The following is a 27,313-nucleotide window of genomic DNA, read 5'->3' on the forward strand; positions in this document are numbered from 1 at the left end:
CCAGAGTCAGCTGGGAGTCCCCAGCTGATCTTGGGCTCCAGCATAGCATTTCAAAGTGAGCAGAGCCTGAGTTCAGCTGGGGAGTCCCCCGCTGATCCCGGGTTCTGGGGAATACCACAAGGAGCCTGGGGTCAGCTGACCCCAGGTTCTGAAGAAACGCTGCACAAAGCCTGTGATCAGTCCCCAGCTGACTCCGGGCTTCGCGCAACATTTCAAAGCGTGGCACAGAGCCCAGGGTCAGCAGGGGATTCTGATCTATCAATGCTAGGTCAAGGATACAGTTAGCAAGTTCAGAACACTTGATGGTTTTGTGGCATCTGAAGCAAACAACTGTTGAATTAATGTTTGCATGCATTCAGGGTGTGAACATGAGATGGTCTTTCAATATTTGCCTGTTTAAGAGTAAGGGGCTTCCAGTGGCCACCATCCTGTCTCCCTTGTATTGCTGCACCAACATTCAGCCCTGAGACTAGCAGCTGGCATTTGGCTGACACACAACTTTATCTTTCAGCTGTTCCCACATAAAGAGCAATGCTGAACACAACCATCCCAGCCACATCCGGACCAAGTGACAGAGCTGCTGACAAGGGTGTTCTAACACTCAGGAAGAACAAAACAGAGGTCTTTGCCATTATACTTGGTTTTATATATCATAAGGCGTACTACTTGGCCTTGCTGCTTTATGAATAAGATAGACTTAGATATGTTTGAAAGCCCTTACTTTGGCAAAGTAGTTGCATTCCTTTGAGGAATGCTGGAGTCCAATGTCAGTCTAATCCTTTCAGGTATTCTATGTCTTGCAACTATAATCTGGATTATTCTGGTACTTTGGGGATTGTTCAGACTAATTGCTATAGTAATCCACAACAATGAGATACTGTACTGTAGTCTACATTGTTCCACATCAACGAATCAGTGCCCATGGGCTGACATGGTTTTGTTGGCATTTCATTCACTCCTGCATTTACTATATATTTTTAAGGAATATCAGACATCTTGAGACAAGTTGGTTGACATATACTAGGACAAAAGAATATGTCAAAGTCTCTGGATTTTTCTTTGGCAACATGCCTAGTGAGGTTTCAGCTCAGCATATTTAGTCTGAATGCAATAGGATAACTTGTTTCAATCTTAAAGGATATTCCATGCAAGAGTGAAAGTTCTTTTCTATGGTGCCTGTATTGCATGATGATGTGAAATCATTTTCTTTCTACTGTCATGCCATCCAGCAGCCAGTATTACTTGTTTCATTAGTTCATCCTTCTATCTCAGCTGCCTCTAATCTCCTTCTGTTTGTTGGAATATTCAGTGCACCTGCATACACATGCCATTATTAGTCTTGGCCTAGGTTTTAGTGCCAGTGTCAGCAATCGGGGTGTATTTTCTTGGGGAATACACGATTTGGCCATTGTCCCTCTACAAATGAAGACACGGTCTGTAACTAGGATGCTGACCCAATGAGTGGTTTCTTCTAGACTGATCCAAGCAGTCAGTAGTAAGATTCAATCATAATATATGCTGATGAAGTAGATTTTACACAAATACAATTATACACGTACATCATATATACATATATTTTCCCATTTGTGCATACTGTTCTTCTGGGGCATGGAAGTCTTTGATAGTGACAAGCCTTTCACTAGACCAATTCCCTTCTTAAACTGGTCTACTTTATAGAGTTTTGCTAGGATCGGGGGAGGAAAACCACAGCATTTCTTTTCTTTCATTGGGAACATCAATCATCTGTATTGCAGTGATGTAGAGGCTGCATCCCACACTGGGTCTCCATCATTCTTAGATATTCTACACACATTTAATAAAAAGCAGGTCCCTGCGCCAAATAACTCACAACACATCTATGGTCTGCATATTCTGCCATATTTCTTATACAGGAATTGTCCCTTTTTCTGCCAGATTAGGTGGAAGTTCTCATGTCCTCTACCACAGTGACATTAGCTGGATCTGCTCTAAAACAAAGGCCAAAACAACTCCTGGTGGAATGCAAATCATGCATTTTCCTAAGTAAGGTGCACATCTTTTTCTCTGTCACCTCCAGTGGTGCTGGAGCTGCTGGTGAGCTCCCGGCTTGAAGCAGTAACAAACACCAAATACATCATCAGCACTCCCACTATAAAAAGACACTTGGTCATCTCTAACAAGGAAATACTATGATGTCATTGATGATGGTTACAACTCCAATGAATCCTTCTAATCTCTCATGACCCTGACACTATTTTAATCTCATGCTCAGCTTGTGCTAAACAGCTATGAGGCTGGCCCAGTCTGCAGGTCATCATTTTAATGATTATCAGGGGAGCCGACAGCCTCCGTGGGCCCCTGGGTAAGGTGTGGGGGGGGCTGGCTCTGTGCTTCCAGAAGTGGTGGGGCTTCTGGCAGAAGGGGTGGGGCCAGAGTAGCTAGTCCTCCGTGCCCCTCCCCCCCCCTCCCCCCCCACGCGCGCGCTCTGAGCCACACAGAGCATACAGCATGGGGCTCCAGTAACAATTTAAAGGGCCCAAGGCTCCAGCTGTCGCTGCTGCCACAGTAGCAGCATTGGTGCCCAGGAGCAGCGAGACCCTTTGAATCATTGGCCCCCAAGGCAACAGCCCTCTTTTCCCCCCACACTGTCGGCAGGCCTAATGATTACCCCTATATTTACCATGTGACCTACCACCTGATTCAGGTGATCAGAGCATGCAGTGTGTGGTGAGAAGTGGGGTAGAATAAAAGGAAAAGTTTTCTGTGGGAGTATCAGCCTTCATATTCCCATTTGCATCTAGGGATTGCACCAGTTTTATAAGTTCAAGGTCCAAATATTATTCTAAGCCCATAAACTGGTGTTGCCCAAGTGCCCACGACAGATGAGTCAGGCTTCATTGTGTATCTGCTTTGCAGTTTGCATGGGCTTTGTCTTTTAAGCTTTTCATTTAATGCTTGCGAGTGTCTGCTGTGTAACTGGAGGTCACAATTTGGAGAACATTTTCTACTATTTAAGAATGCCAAGCTTGTATCCAGCAACATGAACATCTGGGTCGAATAAGGTATTAATCGATGCTTGGCTCAGGCACAGTCCTTTTATTTCTTGAGCATTGTTAACACTAACCATGTTGCTGGAAACCTTGCTGGGATCAGAAACCTTCTTCTGTCATACGCTGGTCAATCACATACATGGCTGTGTTGAGCCAGAGCCATGTGCCTCTACAAAGTGATTCCATCTGTGACAATCTTCTCCGAGAAGATGTGTACTCGTGTGTCTTAGAATCACAGAACACTAGAACTGGAAGAAACCTTGAGAGGTCATCGAGTCCAGCCCCCTGCCCTCATGGCAGGACCAAGCACTGTCTAGATCATCCCTGACAGGTGTCTGCCTAACCCAAGGGTGGGTAATAATTTTTGAGAGGAGGCCACCTCAGAAATTTTTGAGGTGGCCCCAGGCCACCCCAGAAGGAGTGGGGCCAGGACACTTCCATGCTTCCCCACCCACCAGATTCTGATTGGTCTGGGGGTGGGGGAGCCTGTGACCTCTTTGCATCCCTCCCCCCCCACCCCGAAAGAACCACCAGCTGTTCTGAACAGCTGGCGGTTCCCTGTAGGTGCCCGCACCCCTGGCAGTGGGAGGAAATTTTGTGTACTCCCCCCCATCCTCAGGTCAGTCAAGGCCTGGAGGAGGAGAAGCATGGAAAGTCTCTTGCTCCGTGCCCCCATTCTGCAAAGGAGCACAGCACTTAGAATCACCCACCAGCTGAGCAGCAGCTGGTGGTTGACTCTAAGCACCGCACCCCTTACAGGGAAGGAGGAGACTTCGCACACAGCCCCCGCCCCCAGGTCAATCAGTGCTTGAGGGCGGGAGGAGCATGCAAAGTCCCCTCCCACCCTGCAAGGAGGATGCGCCACTTATTAGCGCTGCACACCCCTTGCAAGGCGGGGGCAGGACAGGCGGAGATTTCGCAAGCTTCTCCCGCCCCCAGGCCCTGATGAGGGTGGGGAGGGGAGCGCCCAAATTTCTTGCTCCCTGCCCTCTGGCTTGCAGCATTTACAGTCAACCACCAGGTGAGAGACTCCATCCTGATCCTTGATAAATTTTTCCAATGACTGATTACCCTCATTATACTGTAAATATTGATCCCTTAAATTCCAGGCTGACTTTAATCTAGCTTCAATTTCCAGCCATTGCATCATGTTATACTCTTCTCTGCTAAATTGAGGGGCCCATTATCAATTATCTGTTCCCCATGTAGGTATGTATCTAGAGAAACTAATTCAGGTAACCCTTAACCTTCTCTTTGGTAAGCTAAATAGATTGAGTTCTTGGAGTCCATCACACTAAGGCATGTTTTCTAACACCCGAATTATTCTTGTGGCTCTTCTCTGTATCCTCTCCAATTTAATAGCCTCTTTACTGAATTGTGGTCACCAAAACAGGACACAGTATTATAGCAATGGTCGCACCCGTGTCAAATACAGAGGCAAAAGAATCTTTTTGAAATCAAGCTTCCTTTGTTTATGCACGGCAGGATCACATTAGCCTTTTTGGCCACAGCATTGCAATGGTAGCTCACGTTCAGATGCTTATCCACCACAACCCTAAATTCTCTCCCAGAGTCCCAGGATCGCATTTCCAGCCTGAAAATCTGGCCTACAGTCTGTGTTCCATTGTATACATCTACATGTAGATATATTCAAATCACACTGTTTGCCTAGTTTACCACGTGATCCAGATCACTTTGCATTAGTGACCCATCCTCTTCATTTCCCCTGCCCCCAAGCTGTGTGTTATCTGCAAACATTATCCGTCACGATTTTAAATTTCCTTCCAGTTCGTTGATATATCTGTTAAATAGCATATGAATCGGGATGGATTCCTGCAGGACTGCACTAGACACACACCCACTCAACTGTGATTCCCCATTTAACGTTTGCATTTTGAGACTCATCAGATAGCCACCTTTCAATCCACTGAATGTGTGCTATGTTAATTTTATAAAACAAGGTGGGCGAGGTAATATATTTTATTGGACCAACCACTGTTGTTGAGAGAGGCAAGTTTTAAAGCTGTGCAGAGGAGGACTCTGTATGACTTGAAAACCTGACTCACCCACAGAAGACGCTCCAATAAAAGATATTACCTCACTCACCTTGTCTTTCTAATATCTTGGGATCGACATGACTACAATTACACTGCACGTTAATTTTATGAAGCTTCAGGGGGAAGCCGAATTAGTCTGTATAGGATAAACTTTAAAAACAACAACAAATGGTCTGGTAGCACTTTATAGACTAACAAAACATGTAGATGGTATCATGAGCTTTCGTGGGCACAGCCTGCTTCTTCAGAAGATTGGAGTTTTTTTAAATGTAGTATCATACTAGAGGTTCGTTAAATCAAAATGTCATACAAACAGTCAAACACCTTGGGCTTTCTTATCATGTCCAGGTTAGCAAATAACTCTCAAATAATTCTGTCAGGAAGTAGGTGAGCAAGTAGGTGACATCTTAATTGAAAGGAATACGCTGGAGCTGTGTTACCCCAGGAATAAATTCACTGGCAGTCTCCCCAGTTCCATAACTCATGCAAGGGTAGAGTTTTCTGGGGGAAGATCAAGGGCAGGAGATGGAAAATTTCTTTGGCCCTGAGGCAGAGAGGACCCTTTGGCCCTGCAGAGGTTTCTGAGCTACCATGTGAAGGATTTGGAGGCTACTCTGAACCCCAGCTGCTAGCTGGAGAGGGATGGTTTTCCCTAATCGGTCTGCCTGTCTAAGTGGTGCCTGGCACATCTCGTACATATACATGCCCCCACATAAGAAAGCCCCTGTAAGGTTATGGGACAACCTCTACCCCATGCCTTGTGGCTTCTCCTGAAGACCCTGATGAAGAACAGAGACAGTGTAGGCTCCTTGAGGACCTGGCCTGAAGGAGTGGGAATGTGTGAAGAGCACTGGGCCACCCTTGCAGACATTTTTGATAAGGGGTCCCACGATTTTCTAGGGTGATGAGGTAGCTTGGGATGGTAAAGGGAGTCCTCTTGGGAAGAGGGGTCCAGAAAGCAGTGTTTTTCTTGGAGGTTCAAATTTATAGAAACCCACCTGTTCCCATCCCCTGTGAATCCACTTGCAGGGTCCAGTTGATAACCCTCTTTGGGGGCAAAACCATGTGGGGCTTGCCCAGCTTGAGATGGCGCTGCCAGTTCTCCTGGGGTGTGGGAGAGCTGGGTTTCAGCTCAGGAGCTCTAGCACGTCAGATTGCCGTGAAGACAGAGGCCAGACCTGAGCCAGGCACTCACCTTGCCTGTGGACTTGACGCCTTTCCAAATGCAGAAGTAGCAGATGATCCAGGCGAGCAGGAGGCAAAGAGCCAGCTCCCAGCGCAGGCTCCCCAGGTGCTGTATGCCAGCGGAAATCTTTAACACTCTCCTCCTGGGGAGGCAAACGGACACAGGGTCTTGCTGAGTTCAGCTGTCAGGTCCTCGCGCTCCCCTGGTGATGCCTTGCAGATAAGGCAGAATAAGCCCTAGCCCTGAGCTGTGCACTTCAGGAAAGGACAGAGGATATTCATCAGCTGTTTCCCTCCCAGAAATGAAAGGCTTGTTGGGCAGGGTCCCAGCTTAGAGCGCAGGAGACCTGGTCTCGTCCCCAGCTCTGTCACTGACCTGCTGGCTGAATGACCCTCCCCCTTTGTCTTCTCTATTTAGACTGCAGAGCCTTTCAGAGAGGAATTCTCTATTCCATGAATGTACAGCACCTAGCATAAAATGGCCACTGAACACAGATGCTGCACTACAAATCATAAGATCCTTTACCACTCAGAAGTGTTTTAAACTGGCTGGTGGATGCTATGTGAGGACCAACCCCATTCTCTATAGTCCCTCCATTGGGAGTTACCCACTAGGTAGTAGGGCACAGGGTGGGATCCCACGGTATGAACAGTGTCCCCTTTAGGGCCAAAGCTGCAAGGCAGCACATGCCATGCCCAGGATTGTAGAAGACCACACGGCAAAGCACGTGAATAATGGAAATCACTGAGGATGCCAACTACATAGCAGCGTCCATGCTGCAGCCTCTGTGACTCTTTCCCAGCTGTGCTGCCCTAGCAGCTGGAGAATGGAAGTTGCACCCCCCCCCCACCCCCAACATTGTCCCCACTCCCAGAGATTAAAAGATGGGCCAAGGTACTACAAGCTATTAGAAAAAGAGCCCCAACGACTAGAGAAAGAGGATGCACGTGTGCCCTTTCCTGCTGCCTCATACAGCGTCTAATAGATGCACCTCCCAGAACACCAAAAATCCAGCAAGGGTGCTGCTGCACTTACACCCTTTCCTGTTCCACTGCCCCATCAGCCAGGAACCAAGGGTACATCTCCACTGGCCCCCTAGATCAATCTAGGGAGGCTAATGAGGGTGACTGAAATTGCAAATGAAGCGCAGGATTTAAATATCCCGCGCTTGATTTGCATGTTCCCGGCCGGTCGCCATTTTTAGAAATTGACTAGCCCGAAATAATTGCCCGCGTCTACACATGGCAGTGAAATGGGATTCCAAAATAAAGCCTTAACTCAAATTAGCTGGTATTCCTCCTGCAATGAGGTTTACCAGCTAATTCAAGTTAGGGCTTTACTTCGGAATCCCGTTTCACTGCTGTGTGTAGATGTGGACAGTTACTTTGGGCTAGTCAATTTCTAAAATGGTGATCGGCCAGGAATATGCAAATCAAGCACGGGATATTTAAATCCCGCACTTCATTTACAATTTCGGTCGCCCTCATTAGCCTCCCTAGATCATAGAATCATAGAATCATAGAATAATAGGACTGGAAGGGACCTCGAGAGGTCATCGAGTCCAGCCCCCCGCCCTCAAGGCAGGATCAAGCTCCGTCTACACCATCCCTGACAGATGTCTATCTAACCTGTTCTTAAATATCTCCAGAGAGGGAGATTCCACCACCTCCCTTGGCAATTTATTCCAATATTTGACCACCCTGACAGTTAGGAATTTTTTCCTAATGTCCAATCTAAACCTCCCCTGCTGCACTTTAAGCCCATTACTCCTTGTCCTGTCCTCAGAAACCAAGAGGAACAAATTTTCGCCTTCCTCCTTGTGACACCCTTTTAGATATTTGAAAACCGCTATCATGTCCCCCCTTAATCTTCTTTTTTCCAAACTAAACAAGCCCAGTTCATGAAGCCTGGCTTCATAGGTCATGTTCTGTAGACCTTTAATCATTCTTGTCGCTCTTCTCTGTACCCTTTCCAATTTCTCCACATCTTTCTTGAAATGTGGCGCCCAGAACTGGACACAGTACTCCAGCTGAGGCCTAACTAGTGCAGAGTAGAGCGGCAGAATGACTTCACGAGTTTTGCTTACAACACACCTGTTGATACAACCTAGAATCATATTTGCTTTTTTTGCAACAGCATCACACTGTTGACTCATATTCAACTTGTGGTCCACTATGACCCCTAGATCCCTTTCTGCCATGCTCCTTCCTAGACAGTCGCTTCCCATCTTGTATGTATGGAACTGATTGTTCCTTCCTAAGTGGAGCACTTTGCATTTCTCTTTATTAAACCTCATCCTGTTTACCTCTGACCATTTCTCTAACTTGCTAAGGTCATTTTGAATTATGTCCCTATCCTCCAAAGAAGTTGCAACCCCACCCAGTTTGGTATCATCTGCAAACTTAATAAGAGTACTCTCTATCCCAATATCTACATCATTGATGAAGATATTGAACAGTACGGGTCCCAAAACAGACCCTTGAGGAACTCCACTTGTTATCCCTTTCCAGCAGGATTTAGAACCGTTAACAACAACTCTCTGACTACGGTTATCCAGCCAATTATGCACCCACCTTATCGTGGCCCTATCTAAGTTATATTTGCCTAGTTTATCAATAAGAATATCATGCGAGACTGTATCAAATGCCTTACTAAAGTCTAGGTATATGACATCCACCGCTTCTCCCTTATCCACAAGGCTCGTTATCTTATCAAAGAAAGCTATCAGATTAGTTTGACATGACTTGTTCTTCACAAACCCATGCTGGCTATTCCCTATCACTTTATTACTTTCCAAGTGTTTGCATACGATTTCCTTAATTACCTGCTCCATTATCTTCCCTGGGACAGACGTTAAACTGACCGGTCTATAATTTCCTGGGTTGTTCTTATTCCCCTTTTTATAGATGGGCACAATATTTGCCCTTTTCCAGTCTTCTGGAATCTCCCCTGTCTGCCATGATTTTTCAAAGATCATAGCTAAAGGCTCAGATACCTCCTCTATCAGCTCCTTGAGTATCCTGGGATGCATTTCATCAGGACCTGGTGACTTGCTGACATCTAACTTTCCTAAGTGATTTTTAACTTGTTCTTTGTGTATCCTATCTTCTAAACTTACCCTCTCTCTGCTTGTATTCACTACGTTAGGCACACCTGCAGACTTCTCGGTGAAGACCGAAACAAAGAAGTCATTGAGCATCTCCGCCATTTCCAAGTTCCCTGTTACTGCTTCTCCCTCCTCGCTAAGCAGTGGGCCTACCCTGTCCTTGGTCTTCCTCTTGCTTTTAATGTATTTATAAAAGGTCTTCTTGTTTCCCTTTATGCCTGTAGCTAGTTTGATCTCATTTTGTGCCTTTGCCTTTCTAATCTTGCCCCTGCATTCCCGTGTTGCTTGCCTATATTCATCCTTTGTTAGTTGTCCTAGTTTCCATTTTTTATATGACTCCTTTTTAATTTTGAGATCATGCAAGATCTCCTTGTTAAGCCAAGCTGGTCTTTTGCCATATTTTCTATCTTTCCTACACAGCGGAATTGTTTGCTTTTGGGCCCTTAACAACGTCCCTTTGAAATACTTCCAACTCTCCTCAGTTGTTTTTCCCTTCAGTCTTGCTTCCCATGGGACCTTACCCTCTCTCTAGATAATGGATCGATCTAGAGGGCTAGTGTAGACATACCCCAAGAGAATACCTGCTCAACAGCCCTGCACAAAGGTCAGATCTCACAATGTCCAGGGAAAATCCCCCCTCTCTTTCTGATATTTCACTGTCTCACCTATTTTCTTGGCACCAACAAAATGGATGCCTCTTGCATGTGTACACAGGGTCTGAATGAACTGTCCCCTAACAGATAGCTGAAGGCAGCGGGAGGGGGGAGAGACTTCAGGAGCCAATTGTATTTACATGAACACACCTATTCTGCTCAGATGCCAGCAGATAGAGCACTGTTGCTCAAAGTTATCAACTGTGGCTGGTGTTGGGTTACAGATCACTTTAGCACTGAGTGCAAGGGTAGTGAAATGTGGTTACCAATGCTGCTGTCTTTATTGTATGAATCAATGGGAGCAGAACTGTGCTTAACCGGTCCCAAATGAGGGGGTCAGTTGAAAGGACCTTGTTAAGCCAGGGGCTCAAATGCCAGAGCCCTGTGAAAGTAAGAAGGATGGGACAAGTGTCCCAGCTAGGAGGCGTGGACTCTCCCTAAGGCGGGGGTAGGGAACCTAAGGCCCAGGAGTTGCATGCGTTCCTGGACTTGCCTGGATCTGGCCCCTGAGGTTCAGTGAGGATTTATTGATTTATTTATTGCTTCTTTTTGCTTCTCACTTGTGCGTGGCCCCCGACTGATTTTTCTGTGGGTCAGTGGCCCTAACCCAAAAAAGATGCCTCGGTCCTGTCCTCAAGGTTCCTGGTCTGGTTTAACCTGTTCCTTCCCACTGGTCCATATATAGCTAAACAGGCTCCATTAGGAACCTCTTTCTCATTTTAAATCACTGGTTTTCAAACTCTTGCACTGGTGACTTCAAGTCCCTGAGGGCAACCCTCCCCCTTTATACATTAAAAACACTTTTTTATCTATTGAACACCATTATAAATGCTGGCAGCAAAGCTGGATTCGGGCTGAAGGCGGAGAGGTCATGACTGCGCCCATGTAGTAACCTTGTAACCCCCCCAAGGGTGTCCCAACAGGGGTGAGAACCCCTGTTATAAATGCTCAGTCAGAGCTGAAATCAGTTGTGATGGGGCCATGTTTCTGCCCAACCTGCTAAGAGCTAAAGGCACTAAGACTGATGTGCAGAGAGCACAGCAGAGAGGCAAGTGGTAACAGAAGGTGATTGACAGCTGGCTGGGGAACAAGTAGCGGGTGAGACAACAAATGTCTGGCAAGTGGAACTACGACCAGCAGAGAGAAGCCATAACTGGTGGAGCGGCCAGCCAGAGCAAGTGCTCAGATGGTGGAGCAAGCCAGGTTCCTTCTTCCCCAGGTGGGAGGTGAACTCACACACAGATACAACTCTGAACCCTGGGTCCTCACTGACCAAGGACAACCACTGTGAGTGGGAGATGGTGAGGGAGCAGAGAAAGGCACAGAAAGGGAAGTTTTCATTGCAGAACTCAAGAACTTGAGGCAGAAGGCACTGGCCCACACACACTGGGGTGGGTCTCCTCCTCAGAGGTTTATGATTAAGAATCCTGCTTGTGACATTTTCCCTAATTAATGTCCGGTGACTTCTCTCCTTTCATTAAAAGGTTCTTTTCTGTGCTTACAAGTGGGGAAGGATTGCCACTTGGGGCATCCAAGCTTTCTATGTAATCCCCCTAAGTTACGGGAGGTGGCGGTGGGGGGTCTGTGTTGTATGGTGAAGAAGAAACTCTGGATATCGACCCTGGCCCTGGGTTGCTGCTGGCTCCACCCGGCAGAAGGGTTACACATGCATGCAGTAGCGAATGGCACAAGGGCACTCAGCATGAAAGGCTTCTGGCAGGGTACAAGAGTGTAACAGTAACAGAGCATAGGACTGTAGAAGGAGGGGGCAACAAGTGCAGCTCAAGGGAGCCTCAGAAGGACACAAAATACAATGCAGATTCATATCTTGCAAACGAAGGTCTACCCTGTTCCCCGGACCCTACCCTCCATTTCCCAGTGAGGGAGAGCAGAGCCTGCTTCTCTCCTCCATCAGAGGCTGACCCAGGAGTTGGGACAAAGGAAATTTCCGTTCCCATCTGCTATTGTCCCAATACTAAATAACTGTCCAAAACATTGATTTTAACATCAGTCTCTTAAGCTGCCAGCCCCAGGCAGAACAGGCCAAGAAATGCCAGCCCTGCAGCTCACGCTGTACTCGTGACAACCCAAAAGAAGCCACAAGGGAGAGAAAAGAGGGAGGGATAAACAAGGAGAGCTGCTGAAAGGCAGCATAAAAAAGGAGAGAAGCTGAATATGGCTGGAGTGAATGCTCTTTACTTATTAACACCACATCGATACAGCACCTTTCTTCCCAAAAAGAAACACCACCCCCTGCACAGATGAGAGAGATCAACATCACTACGCTGCCACATATTACTGCTCAAAAGCACACCGCAGCTCTGCACAACCCCCTGGGACAGGCAGAGAGGAACACTGCAGCCATCTCAATGTGCCAAAGGGAGTTTCCTCCGACTGAACTGAAGCCAAGACTCCATGGCTAGCAAGCCCCCTCTCCCACCAGGGCTGTGAAATCTTCAATGATCACAAGCCCTGGTTTTTACATCTTATCCACATCACCATCCTCCAGCAGCACGGAGCCCAGGCCCAATACGCTGGGCTAAGTCCTGACTCTAAGGGAGGGTCCCACCTGTTGAATCACCAGCACTGAGTCTTACAGCACCAGGGTTTCTTGTAGCTTCTCCCCCAAATTCATGTATTGTTGTAAGAGTCTCAACGAACTGAATGAACGCTCCCTTGACAGCCAGGAGGGAGGAGAGGAGGCTTCCGGAGCTAATTATATTTATATGAACACCCCTACTCCGCTTAGATATCCCACAGATAGAGCACAGTGGCTCAAAGTAATCAACTTTGGCTGGCGTTGGGTTACAAATTGCTTTGGTCCTGAGTGTAGGGTAGTAAAATGTTATTACCAATGTTGGCGCTATCCTCTGAATATAGGGAAGCAGGACTGTGCTTAAAGGCTATGTCTACACTGGCAGCTTCTTGCGCCAGAAATACGCAAATGAGGCTAAAGCGTGGAATATTGCTGAGCCTCATTTGCATACCTAATGAGCCGCCATTTTTGCAGAAGAGGCTCTTGCACTAGAAGGAGCTGTCTACACTGCCCCTTCTTGTGCAAGAAAAACCCTCTTGCGCAATGCCGTTATTCCTGAAAATAATCAGCGTAGTGGCATAGCGCAAGACGGGTTTTCTTGCACAAGAAGGGGCAGTGTAGACAGCTCCTTCTAGTGCAAGAGCCTCTTCTGCAAAAATGGCGGCTCATTCGGTATGCAAATGAGGCTCAGCAATATTCCACGCTTTAGCCTCATTTGCGTATTTCTGGCGCAAGAAGCCGCCAGTGTAGACACAGCCAAACTGTCCCAAATGAGGGGGTTACCCTTGGTTGAAAGGACTTCTTTAAGCCAGGGACTTGAATGCCAGAGCCCTGTGAAAGTTGAAGGGGTAGGGACAGGTGTTCCAATCAGGAGGTGTGGAATTTCCCCCAAGGGTCCTACCTGGACTGGTTTAATTTGCCCCTTGTGCATGCGCGCACACGCGCACGATTCAAAGAGCTAAGCAGGCTTCATTAGGAGCCTCTTTGTTATGCTAAATGCTCCAAGATTAAATCAATTGTGGTACGACTGTGTTTCTGCCCAGCCTGCAGAGAGCTGAAAATTATTAAGAAACTGATGTGCAGAGGTCACAGGAGAGAGGCAGGTGGCAGAAGAAGGTGATTAGTGAATGAGTAGCTGGTTAGATGGAAAGGTGCAGTGAGTGGCCAGCAAGGTGGCTGGTGGTGCGGAGCAATGAGAGCTGTGAGCAGACAGTCAGCAGCAGAAGTAGCAAGCAGGTGGCTGGTGACAGAGGCCAGTGAACAGCCAGCAGGGTGATTTGTGGAGAGGTGTGAGATGACAGCAGGAATGGTGAGCAGGTGGCTAGCAGGACTGGCTGTCAAATGGCCAGCAGGAGTGGCTGGGAGAGGAGAGCACTGGAGTGAGTAAGGTGCCTCTATAACCCCCATCCAACCATAATTGGAGGTGAACTCTCCAGACATACCTCTGAACTCTGGCTCAGACCAAGGATAACAACTACGAGTGGGCTGCTGAGAAAGGTCAGGCACGTGAAAGGGACTTTTGGTTTGCTGGACTTTAGAACCTGAAGGGAAAGGGACACTGCCCAACCTACGTGGGGGTGGGCCTTTTGCTCATGATGTATGTTTATGAACCTTGTTTGTGATGTTTTCCCAGATTAACACAGTTACTTCCTCCTTTTAGTATGCTTCTTTTCTATACTCAGACTCCGTGCCTGCAAGTGGGGTACTGTTGCCTCTCACATGTGCCCAGGGTGGGGGTGTAACTTTTCTTTACTGGGTAGGGGCTCGAGCTGCTTCTGTTGTACCGATGGAAGTGAACCCCTAGATACTGAACCCATCCCAGGTTGCTGCTGGCTCCACCTAGCAGGAGGGTTACACTGAGGAGGCCCAGCCTTGTAAGGTGAGAGTTTTGACTGCTACCCTTTGGATAGCCACAGACTTCAACCCATTCCCAGCTTTACTTCCAACGGTTTCCATGTTATACTAGTCCTAGGTGAAATTACAAAAAACACTCTACGAAGTAACCCTGAGGCCTGTACAGCTTCTCTCTAGAGTGGAAACAAGGGCCAAGTTTATCCCTAGTGTAACTCCACTGATGTCCTACTTTAATTCCACTAGGTCAGTGGAGTTTATACCCAGGATGAATTTGACCCAATGTATCAAGAAGAGATTTAGGTTGAAAATCTGTGACCACATGAGGCTATGCTGAGAAGGGGTATGCTCGTACTAAGAGTGACAGTAAGCAGGCTGAAAAGAAAGAGGATGTGGGGGAAACAGTAGGAAGAGAAGTGTAGTTGTTTTGTAGGTAGGTAGGTAGGTGTGGAGAGAGAGAGAGAGAGAGATGTAAGAAGAGAATGAGCAACAGAGAATGAGCAGGACCAGGGGAAGGAGGAAGAGCAGTAAATATGAGGTCTGTTCAGAGAGAGCCAATTCTAACCTCAATAACCCATTTGCTACACCTCACTGAAGTCAGTGAGAATGCCTTCATGTGGAGGCAGCATTTGGGTCAGACTGCAGGAAAGACAAGGAATTTATAAGTAAGACAGGATACCACAAGATAAGGCAGGATACTTGCCAAGTACACCTGTGTGAATCCAGAGGCATTCCACTGACTTCAGTGAAGTTTCTCTACATTTACAGAACTGTAATCAAGAGCAGCATTTGGCCCATGTTGTTCTCACGGGTGCTGTGCAGTTTGAGGTTTTTGTGAAAACCCCGAAGTCTATACACTAGGACTTGCCTGGTGGGGATGAGGATCATCGCAGAGGGATTGTAACTCCTAGAGGGGTCAGAGAAATACAAGCCTTTCACTTACTCCCAGAACTCAATGACAGGGGAGGTGGCATTTTCAGTCGTCACGTTTTGAGAGGCGTTTGCCTTCTGGAATTCCACGCAGTTCGCTGCAGGACATGCCCAGGGAGAGAGAACAAAGATACAATTGCAATAGCTGAGCTCTTGGGAAACACTGCAGAACCCCCTTCCATACAGTAGCATAATATTCAAAAGGAGACAAATATTCTAAAAATCCCTGTGGTTGCTCAGAACAAAAGGTCCCTTCAAGGGCTGAGTTGGGGTCCTATTAAAGTAATGCTGAGGAAAAACCAAGGCTTGGCCAATCGTATAAGTTAAATTTCTCTTTTCCCTTCAAAGAGAGTAGAGGCCTCCCAAGTAGGTCTGGGACCCCACTATGGACACAGAGTACAAGAATCAGAGGACTGAATTTCCCTCCCCTCCCCACAGCTGCCAGAAGAGGGGAAACCCCTCCAGGACTGAGATCCTTTGTTGGAACAGCATGAGGAAGCCAGCCTAACACACGAGCTGATCTATTGCACAGATCAGGCAGGAGTCAGTGGGAGCTGCTGGTGGCTGGCATTTTAGGGCATGTTCTAGAAGAGACCCAGCTTATCGAACAAACTTGAACAGAACAGATGCTGCATCAGGTAAAAAGGCAATAAACCGGGCCTCTTCCCCACTCACGCCAGCCTTGGTCCCTCCCCCACAGCAAACTGGGTGTTGCTTTCTCAGGTTAGTTGGTGTTTGTAGATGGCAGATTTTTCCCTGTGAACTGCTGGGGAAGCTGGAGAGGGAGAGGAGAGAGAGGGGAATTGTTACCAGTATTCCACTCGTGGTCACAGCTGCCCCATGGAAGGTCTATGGTGAAGGAACTGAAGAGGTAAAACAAGGCCCAGGCCAGGACGATAATGTAATAGAAATTCAGGAGTATGACGATCACCTGGGAGGCATAACCTATTCCTGCAGAGAGAAGGGCCTCAGTGTTGGTAAACAAGGAGAGGAACATGAGTGGGAATAGCCTCAGGGCCAGAACCTGCCCTAGCACCCTGCCTCTCCCAACCCTCCAAATCCCCTCCGTCTATAGTGCCTACTGCCCCAGTTCTCTCCCCCTTTGCCCACCTCCTCTTGACTCTTATTTGGGGATTCCCATGCTACAGTGTGAACATTGGCATGGCGACCATCACCATCTCCATCTCCCCCATGCTATCCAGACTACTTTCCACGTTGTCACGGCAGCCAGTGGAAGGAAGCTTCCTTGGGAGACCGACTCCCATATAAAGTGTTTGTGATCTACTGCCACTTAGGAGATGCAACTGTCAGGGTTTCCTCATGATCACTGCCCTTCCCATGTTGCTGAGGGGCAAGAGAACCCTAGCGAGAGTCTGTAGAGACTCATGAGTACAGCAGGGTCAGAATTGTGCTTTGATAGTCACAGGAACCAAACTTTACCAGCAGAGGAAAGAGAAACGCCAAAGCAACAGAATAATGTTTAAAACTCTACTGGATGTCAACAACCTCTAAAAGCAAAGCACTGCATGCCTTGAGGCCCTCTACCGGCCAGTCTCCTATACCTTCAATTCAGACACAGCTGCTGGGATGTTCGTGGTTCAAGTAAACCATGGTCTCTTATAAGCTACTCCACTCAGGACGCACTTTAGGGAATGAGGCAAGAGTGTTTGCAGAGCAAGGAGGAAAAATGGAGGGTGTTGCTTATAGGCATTTCAGAGCAACACCTGCCAGCAGGAATCTCTGTAAGGGGCTCACAGGAGGAGAACGGCTGTGAAGTTCTAGCTGTATAGGACACCCCACGCTACTGCCATTCCAGCCTCTGGAGTGTTTTTCTGAAATACTGCACCCTGTTAGCAAGGGATGATTCTTCTGGGAAAAGGCTAAACAGGCTCTGCAGGCAGGTAACTCATTACTTCATCTGGAGGCAATGGAGAATGTGTGGTTTCCTGGGGTATGAGTAGAAGGGAAGTAACTTAAATTTCTTACAGATATTGTTATATCATACACACAGTCCTAGGAGAGGGTGGCTAAGAGCAAGAGGCTGGGTGTGTGTAGGAGGAAAGGACAAGTCAGTGTTGGAAAGAAAGGATCAGGACAGAGGGTCGGGGAGGGTGAAGGAATGGAGGAGTCAGGGTTCGGGGGTGGGAGGAGAGGCTTGGGGCAGAGAGTTGGGGGCACAAGGATGGGCTCAGGGCAGTGGGCTAGGGTATGGGAGTCAGGGTTGTGGGCATGAGGAGGGGCCCAGAACAAGAGGATGGATGTCGGGGAGGAGGGGGGAGGAGGCTCAGGACAGGGGTCTATGATATTGATGTGTAGGGGGGAATGTGAAGAACAAGGGTGCTGTTTATTGAGGGCAGCAGGGCTGACGCCCCCCCCTGAGATTCTAGCCAGGACACTGCTTGCTGCTCCCCTTCCATCACAGTCAGGGAGCGAGAGGAAAGCACACAGCGTGGGTCATTCCCTCCTCTCCGCACCAGCCAGGAGGGAAAGCAATGCAGGGGTGCTGTGTGCTTTCCTCTCACTCCCTGACAGTGATGGAAGGGGAACAGCAGCCAGCAGTGTCCCGATACAAATCTTGGGGAGTGGGGGGCTTCAGCCCCCCAGCCCTTTCTAAATGGTGCCCTAGAGCTCAGAGCTGTGGAAGTCCTGGACTGGTAGGGGAATGCACCCCCAGCCTGCCTTAAATTTCTGGTGGCTGCAAAAGAACATAGCTTACAGGGAACAATGCCAAGCACCTCAGCCAGTTGCACTAGGAGCACACCATTTTACTGTCACCTCTGGGTATGTGGAGCTATGAGCGGACCAAGCAGTCCTCCGAGAAGGGTTCTGGGAACAGCCATGCTCGTGGAGGTTTGAGCTACTCTTTGTGTTTTCATATAATGTATTTGTTGGTTAATAAAGCTTTGTACAGTATGTTGGAATAGACACCTACTCACCTAAAGAAACACAAATTTACACCACCGATCCATCTAGCCAAGGGTCCTAATCAATCAAATCTGTAGCTATCTCCCTGGCTTTCCACAGCACATAGTGTCCTGGACAGAACATCTTGCGGACCTTTCAGGGAACTTGGAACATGAAAGATTTTTGGAAATCTTTAAATATGGAAATGAGGAATGGTCCTCCTGACATTCAGTTCACTATTACTCAAAATATGAGTCAACAATATGAGTCAACAATATAAAACTGTTGCAAAAAAAGCAAACCTCATTCTGGGATGTATTAGCAGATGTGTTGTCAATAAGACACGAGAAATAATTCTTCCACTCTACTCTCCTCAACTGGACTATTTGAATCTAGTTCTGGGTGCCACATTTCAGGAAAGATATGGACAAATTGGAGGAAGTCCAGAAAAAAAAACAAGAATTATGAAAGGTTTAGAAAACATGGCGTATGAGGAGAGATTGAAAAAACTGGGTTTGTTTAGTCTGGAAAAGAGAAGATTGAGAAGGAAACATAACCGTTCTCAATTTCCTAAAAAGTTATTACAAGGAAGAGGGGGAAAAAAATGTTCTCCTTAACCTCTGAGAATAAGGGATTAAATCACAGCAAGGGAGGTTTAGGCTGGATATTAGGAAAAAATTCCTAGTTGTCAGGGTGGTTAAGTATTGGAATAAATTGCTTAGACAAGTTGTGGAATCTCCATCATTGGAGATTTTTAAGAGCAGGTTAGACAGACACTCTCAGGGATGGTCTAGATAATACTTAGTACCTGCCACAGTGCAGAGGACTGGACTAGCTGACTTTGAGGCCCCTTCCACCAGTCCTGTGATTCTAAGATCACACAGAGTTTTGATTTTGCTCAGCCTCACATTATTAGTTTTCAATGTGCTTGAAGTTTTTACATGAGCAGCATGCTACTAGATCTTTAGAAGCTGTCAGGGGAGAAACTGGAGGTTTTGACAGCTTGATAGGAGATAGTTAAGGTTTTGGTACCTAAGTAACCATTGAATGTGGTTTGGGATTGAGGGATAAACACCCCATTGGATGGTTATGCTAAAATTATGTCATATTTGGGTTGAGAGTTAGCACCACATTAGGAAAACTGAGATAATAGCTCTGAGAGGTGTGAACTGTTTCAGACTGTCTGCAAACTCTGGAAGAAGACACAAGTTCATATATTTTAGGTTTTCTTTGCAATAATAAGGGTTACAGCAGGTTTTAAATTATTTAAATGAAAGTTTAGATATAGAAGCACAATTTTGCCTGGGGGCAAATTCCATGGCCACAACTCACACCTAAGTGCAGGAATGAAGAGAATCAGGGATATGATTTGACAAGGAGGGTGAACATGACCAGAGTGGCAGGAAAGGCAAGAGATATTTTTCAGCACCACTTTGGATGAACGAACAGGTGAGTGAGGGGAGAGTCTAGACTTATGGGCAGGGCTCTCACTTTCCGCTGAAGCATCATCATATATTGATAAGCCTCAGAGGAGCAGCCATATTAGTCTGTATCTGCAAAAACTATGAGGAGTCCTGTGGCACCAGAGTTAATGAGGCCAATTCAATCCCAGCAGCTGATGGGAGGGTGTGAAGCCCTAGAGAGGGACAATTGCCTTTGTGGTGAAATAATCAAAATCTTTATTTAGTCCTAACTGGATTGTGTTAAATTTGCAAATGAATTGCAACTCTGCTGTTTCTCTTCATAGTCTGGTTTTAAAGACTTTTTGTAGAAAGATGGCTACTTTGAACCCCATTTCTGAGTGTCCAGGGAAGTTAAAGGCCCTCTTTTTGTGTCCAGGCCTGTATCAACTAATGTGATATGCCATCACGTGCCAGCAATGCCCCTCTACAATTTATATAGGCCAAACCCAACAGTCTCCATGCCAAAGGATAAATGGACACAAACCAGACATCAGGAACAGTAACATACAAAAACCAGTAGGAGCTGTTAGCCTTTAAGGCACCTTGTTGGTTTTGCACATATTGATGGCGCGAGAGGCAGCAGGATACCAGCTGAGGTACATCATGAACTGATCTGGGAAGGCAAATACAATTTTTCATGGCAGCCATAGGTAGAGTGGGAGAGGTTTACCTGGGTCTCTATTAGGAGGGATAAATGTCCCAGCTCTAGTTCCTCACCCAGCACTAATTTTCCCTTCATTCTCCCACTCTGACATCTACTCACCTTCAAAGAGAGGGCAGAGCTTCCGCCAGGCAGTGACCCCTCCCTGGCTGGTGTATTGCCCTAGTGCTGTCTCCAGGAAGAACACCGGGATCCCACAGGTGAAGAGGAAGATGAGGTAGGGGATGAAGAAAGCACCTGGCAGGTTTAAGCATTGTACATGGAAAAGAAAACATGTTAGACCATTGAACAGTGTAGGCCAGGGACTGAAAAATTCCCTCAGGACACAGACTGCTCCAAAAAGGGTCCCTGTGAAAGGGGGCACAGATGGCAATAGGGGGTGAGGTGCACAGGCCTCGAAGACACAGGTAAAGGAAAAAATCCTCATCAAGCTGTCAAGGAAAGGGTGCTAGCAATAATCCAGTTCAAACACAATTAGTGCTTGCACAGTTTCAACCATAGCATGAACGAGGCATTAAAACCTGATGGGGTATAACGACAAACCTGCCAGCTGCCACAGGAAATAAAAATCTGTCTTTGGTGAAGAGGCCAGATCACATTACATAAGTGTGGTTGTTACATCAGCTTTAAGCTCTCCAGGGCAGGGGCAGAGACTTTGCATGTGTTCACACAGGCTTAAGTGGCCTGTGCATGAACTTGTTACCAGTGCTCCCAATTTCAGTTTGATAGTTAGCGCCTGGAATCGTGTAATTACATAAGAATCTCAGCTTCACTTTTTATAGAAATGTTTCTAGCTCCTGTGGTAGGGGGAAAAGCTTAAACATGAACCTAAGAGCTCAAAAACCAGAATGTAACTATGAGACACATGCACACACACACTTTTAGGGTATGTCTAGACTACATCCCTCTGTCAGCAGAGGGATGCAGATTAGGCAGGTCGAGATTTCAAATGAGGCAGGAATTTAAATATCCCGTGCCTAATTTGCATAAAAATAGCCAAAGCATTGTGCCGACTCAGCACTTTGTCGGCAAAAAGCGGCCGTCTAGAGGGAGATCTGTCAAGAAAGAAAGTCTTTTTCGACAGATCCCTTACGCCTCCTGCAAGGAGGTTTACAGGATCGAAAGAAAGCCTTTTTCTTTTGCAGACAGAGGGATGCAGTCTAGACATACCCTTAAAGAAGTCTCATAATTATCTTATTTTTGAATGCTTGGAGTTGGTACAACTTGTGATGCTAATGTACAGATATTGAAAAAACTCAATCTGCTCCCATGCCACCTAATTTGAGTTTCTGTTCACTTTTTTTAGCAGTTTATTACAGGCAGAAGTACAAATGGAAGGAAAGAAGAACGGAAAGGTATTTCACTCGCATTAGGAGCCTGGTCCTGCTGCTGCTGGAGTCCATGGCAATTCTCCCATTAACTACAGTGAAATTGGGAGCTCTTGGGAACATCAGAAAAGTAAGAAATGAATCAGGCCTAGGATTACTCTGGGATAATATCTGCAGTTGATTCTTCCCATATGCAATTAAAGGGAACGGTCCCAGAACTAGTCTATCCTTCCTGCTTTGTTAATGCATCCTCAGGGTTGCTCAATTAATGTTATAAAAAAACAGGAAAGGAAAATTTTAGGGTGCCTATGTCAACAAACTCAGCCACGTTGCATAACTCATCTAATTCATAGATGCATTTAACAATTAATAATGAAATACCTCTTTTCCCTCTTCTTGAGGCATGTTTGACCCATGAACCATTATCACCCACACTCCTATGTCCGTGGTGTGCAACCTTATAGTGAAATAACCACATTCAACTGGCCAAATAGCCACATGTGTCTAGTGTATTGGACACCACGGTCCAAGGCCAATCTAGAGGTTAATATATATAGCAGAAATAAACAGGAGATGAGTAGACCAGTGTGGATCAGATGCTAATTAGTTACCTGTCAGGCTACAAGGATCAGCAGAGTCCAAAGTGACAGGGTATGGTTGAGAAATTCCATACTTTTCCAACAACAATACAAATGAACATGTCAGTGTAATGACTAAGCAAACCCATGAGAGTGGATCAGGTCCAGAGCCTGTCGAGATTAGAGCTAATGGATCAGTCAGAAATCAATGTGTTAGGAAGGCCTTGGTCCTACAAAAGTTTGCACCCATGTGTAACATTACTTATGAGTAGTCCCTATGGAAATCCCTGGCATTAGTCTCATAAGTGAAGTTATGCACATGCATAAGGCTTTGCAAGATCAGAGCCAAAGTCCATGGGGACAGGAGGAATACTATGCAGAGCTGGTCCAAACTTTTCAAATGAAATCTTGTCAAAAAACGCCCAATATCATTTTCACTGAATTTTAATTGAAAGTTTTCATTAATCAACTGTTGTTTTCAGATAAATTAAAGCTATTTAAATATTGTATTTTGATTTAAAATACACACACATCTTGTGTCTAAACTGTCCACAATTTTTTGAAAAACTATTCCAAAAATTGAAAAAAAACCATGAGAAATAACAAAACCTGATTAATATTTACAATTAACATATCACAAAAAATTAAATCAATTACAATTTTTGTATGGAATATTTGTCAGTCAGCTCTAATCTCATGTGGTTTTATTTTATTTTAACAGTTTTTCTCTTGATAGTGAAACCTGCAGTGCCAGACTACTGGGAATCTAAGTTACTTTTTGCCAAGACACCAAAATTGTACCACTTTAACAATGCTGGTATAGTTATACCAGTGCACGTGCCTAGCGTGGACAGAGTTATACCAGTATAAAGGTGCTTACAACCAACATAGTTAATTCCTGCAGAGTTTATTCCCCTTCTCACACAGGAATAGTTTATCGGGCACTACAGGGGGATACAACTGTATCCTCACCAAGAGTGGGAGGCTGGGGTGTGTACTTGTATATTCATATTAGTACAGAAATCACACCACTAACCAACACAATTATACCTGTGTGTAGACCCAGCTTTAATCATCTCCCCATAGTTGATAGGTAACAGCACCCTGCCCCAACCTCTCCTCCATTAAATGGTCCACCAAAAGTACTGAAGCTGCGGTACTGCTAGCTTGTGTATTATTGGTTCTGGTGACCATCACTCAGTGTCCTGTTGGGAGAGCTATGCAAGTGGAGCTCTGGAACAAACCTAGGAGTGTTCTTTTCTCTCCTACCCATGTAGCTGAATTAAGCTTCTTAACAAAATCTCTTCGTTTTCAAATCTGCTGCAACTCCAATACAGCTATTCCCACACCACCACCCTCAACCCTATCTGAGAGGCAGCTGGCATCCTGCTGAATATTGGAGTGGGAACTGTTTTAGGGAAATTAATATTTTGGCCAGAAAAACTTTTTAAAGATCTCTCTTGGGGAGCTGCATGAGCAGCCTGTATATCAGACGAGGGTTCTGGGGTGCGGGAGCGATCCCATGGCTTGCATAGAAAGTGCTCCATTTTACATCATTGGCCCCAGAATGGATCTGGCTAACATTCACTTCCCCTAAAGAAGTAATTTGTGCTGAATTAAATAGGTGAACTCGCTCAGGAAAACTCAGCAGCCCCCTTTCTCTGCCTGGTCCTCCTATGCTGATGGGCTCGGTCAAGGTTTGACACCATTCCTGTGCACTAATAGCTGCTGTTATTAAACCCCTTCCTCCATCCCCAGGTCAGGCCAATATAGTAACAGAGGATTTTTTTTTATTGCAAATTATAGTGAATTTCATTCAGCCTTGAATCAGCAAAGCCATGACTTCTGCTCTCCTGGAATGCTACCAATCTGCCCAAGCTAGGGCAGCAGTAGATTGGTCCTTCTATGGCAGTGGTGGGGAACTATGGTCTGGGGGCCAGTTCCGGCCTCCCACTTGCCTGGATCCAGCTCCTGAAGTTTGAGGTTCCCCCCTAGCATTGGGGAGCCAGCGCTGGTTCTCCAGCCCTATGTCCTGCCTCGTGGCCCTCCCTTGCGGGTCTGGAGCGCCAGTACTGGCTCCCTGCTTTGAGGCAGGGGGGAGGCCTGATCCTTGTGGGCTGGAGTCAGGCAAGCCAGGGACAGATCCAACCCATGGGCTCTGCCTGGCAGGGGGAGGCAGCAGCAACACACTGCTGCTACCCTTCCCCCTCCCCCAGGTGGGGAAATGGCAGCGAAGCAAAGTCCTGCCTTGAGGCTTTTCCCCCGCCACTCTGATTGGCCATAAATTGCAGCCCATAGGAGCAGCAGGGAGCTTGGTAAAAGTTGCCAACTTGATAGCTCTGGAGGTGAAAGCTCTCCCCTCACTCACAACACAGTCTCCGCCCTAAAAAGCAAGACCAAGCTCTCCACACTGCTCCCTCACCAGCAAGATTCAGCCCTGAGGCACAGAGGTCACCATCCAGGAAGAATAGGGCAGAGTCCTTGACCTCTCCTGAGAATGTCTACAAAACCGTAGGTGCCATGGAGAGGGGGTGTCTTTCTGAGATGATCATCTGTTCAGAAATAAAAATACTGCAACCTCACTTGTTTCACACAAGCTACCAAGTGACCTCCCCTCCTTAGCAAAAATAGTTGTCTTACTTGGGCTTCATCCAGTTTATGCTGAGCTCCAGCCCTCCCTCAGGATCTCTGGCTATCTCTAGTTTGTCCAAGATGGATTCCGATAAACCCAACAGTGTGCTCATTTCGGAATCCTACCTCAGACTCCCCTTCTACAGCATGGATCATGACATTACTCACAATGAGTTCAAGTCTGCACATATAGGAATACCAAGTGGCTCTTTCCAGTAGCGGACAACCCAAAGCAAGGATAGGCTCACCTCTACCTGACTTCCAGTTGATATATTTCAGCTTGAGTCTTTCTGCGAAGTATAGGGGCTGCTGCAATTCAAGCTTCAAAGCCAGTCACTTACAAGGATTCCCGCTTTTGACACCACTGCATTGCACACCTCAGGCATGAGGATGCCATGGTACACCATCACACACACACACACACCTGGGACACCTCTTTTTCTTTTCACCTCTTCCCTTTCCCCAGAGAAAGCCCAGTCCCACACTTAGCGCTTTCCCACACTGATTACCTGTGGTATTATCACACTTGACCTGCCAATCAGCCTTTGTCATTCCTTTCTCTTGTAACTCCATGTGTAACTTTCACCTTAACTCCCTGCAAGGTGTAAGTACAATACAGCAGACCCTTTCCAACATCTGGTAGCATGTTCCATGTACCACAGGCTCACAGGAAAGAGGCACAAGAAATCTGAACATGAAGCCCTTATGGCCCCCTTCATGGGTTCCCAGTGAAGACAACTAGCAAAAAAGGAGGATGCTTTGTCAGGGGTGGCAGCCCCTTATCCTCCCTTTGGCCCACCCAGTGCTAAGCATCACATACACAAAGCTGTGACTTGCCATTTTTTCTTCTTGCCGACGGACAGTCACAACCACGTTAATGAGCTATGATTCAGACTAGTTATGTCCCAGCTTTAAAACAAGAGGACTTCTAATTATAGCAGTGGAGGATGGGATTGCCACCACGCAGACAGTGACAAAAAGTGGTGTAACGTAGCGGAGCAATAATAGCTTTTCACAAGTGCTTAAGGCCTTGCGCCCCATGTGCACTACAGTCCAAGGAATCAGTTACAGCACAGTCAACCTGGTTACAACAGGGTTCCATGTAGCACTTCAGGGCCTTTAACTGTGTCTCAAAACAGGCTCAAGTCTTAGGTCAATTTTCCCAGTTTGAATCTCGTTTTATCCTGCCCTAGGCACAGGCTAGGTCAAGTCCTAAAGCTCTTACAGAGTTTGTAATCTAGTGAAGTCAGTGGGTCTTTGAGGTTTGGCTTTGTAATTCTAACCCCTCACAGTTCCTTTGTGTTATTGCTTTGTTCTCATAAGTAAGATTCCAACCAAGCCTAAGTCCAGAGGTGGTGTGTATGTGGGGCTGACACACAGAGGGTGGGAGATTGACTCCCGCTCCCCCCTCTCCTCCGCCACACAAGCTTCCCCAGTATTTCTCAAGCAGAGAAGACAAGGTCTTTAGAGCGGGTTTAACCCCTTCCAGGCAAGGCACAACCTAAGTCCAGTCAGAGTGGAAAAGGAAGAACATGTGTTCCTTCTTTCATGTTGGACTTGGGGTATTGAATACTGAACTCTAAATATTCAATACATGATTCTTTGTTTACAAAAAGTGGACATGAGCCAACAAGAAAGGTGAAGTAATGATCCGCCCTGTTTCACAGGACTCAAACAGATTTCTCAGCTACTCCCCATTTTACATCACTCTTCCCCAAAAAAGGCTGTTTGATAACCTCCTCCTCACTTTACAAAAAAACCCATGGCATTATGAATTTTTTTTTTTAAACTTCAGAGGAAGGCAGCTAGAGAGAGTTGCAATCAGAGCTGTGCAAAACTGAATATCCAGTTCAAGGGTGGGTTTGACATTTTTTAAAACAAAAGATTAATTTCAGGTTGAAGCAAAATATCAAAAAGTTTATTGAACCAAAATGCCCCAAAAATTTCATTTTGATTTTGAGGTTTTTTTTAAAAAGGTTTTAATTGTTTCTAATATAATTGAGGGAAACTATGAAACAAAATGTAACACTTTGCTTTGGAAATGCTGAAACAAACCACTTTGATATTTTTAGAGGGTTTTTTCCCGCTCTGTGACTGAAACAATTCATGAATTCACAAATCGTTTTGGTCCAACTGAATCCGCAGTGTCTGTTGAAAAAATAGTGTGTGAATAATTTCACACTGATGCCATCCCCAGATGACCGATTCGGATATAGAATTTAACTCCCCCACATGCTTGGGTCTGTAGTTCTGGGTCCGGTTCACTTCTAGTTATGACAACATTTTGGAAGCTCATCTCCCTCTACCCTGAACTATCTGACCCAGTGGTCCCCAACATGGCGCCCGCAGGGGCATTTGTGCCTGCCAAGTGCTCGGGGCTAGCCTCGCCCTGGGCGCATG

At 46.4% G+C, this 27,313-nt stretch overlaps 1 protein-coding gene across 4 annotated transcripts in view; it reads right to left on the reverse strand.

The window, feature by feature from the left end:
- Positions 1–27,313, reverse strand: part of SLC6A13 (solute carrier family 6 member 13) — a 64,845-nt gene that overhangs the window by 30,008 nt on the left and 7,524 nt on the right. For all 4 annotated transcript variants that reach the window (XM_006135436.5, XM_006135437.5, XM_075940907.2 and 1 more), the window contains exons 3-6: positions 20,479–20,613; positions 16,159–16,299; positions 15,362–15,446; positions 6,282–6,414 (exon numbers count right to left, since the gene is read on the reverse strand). In XM_006135436.5, the coding sequence (XP_006135498.2) occupies positions 6,282–6,414; positions 15,362–15,446; positions 16,159–16,299; positions 20,479–20,613 (494 nt within the window). The remainder of the gene's footprint in view (positions 1–6,281; positions 6,415–15,361; positions 15,447–16,158; positions 16,300–20,478; positions 20,614–27,313) is intronic.

This window comes from Pelodiscus sinensis, chromosome 1, assembly GCF_052426305.1.
Source record: "Pelodiscus sinensis isolate ZL-2025 chromosome 1, ASM5242630v1, whole genome shotgun sequence".
NCBI classification, from domain to species: Eukaryota; Metazoa; Chordata; order Testudines; family Trionychidae; genus Pelodiscus; species Pelodiscus sinensis.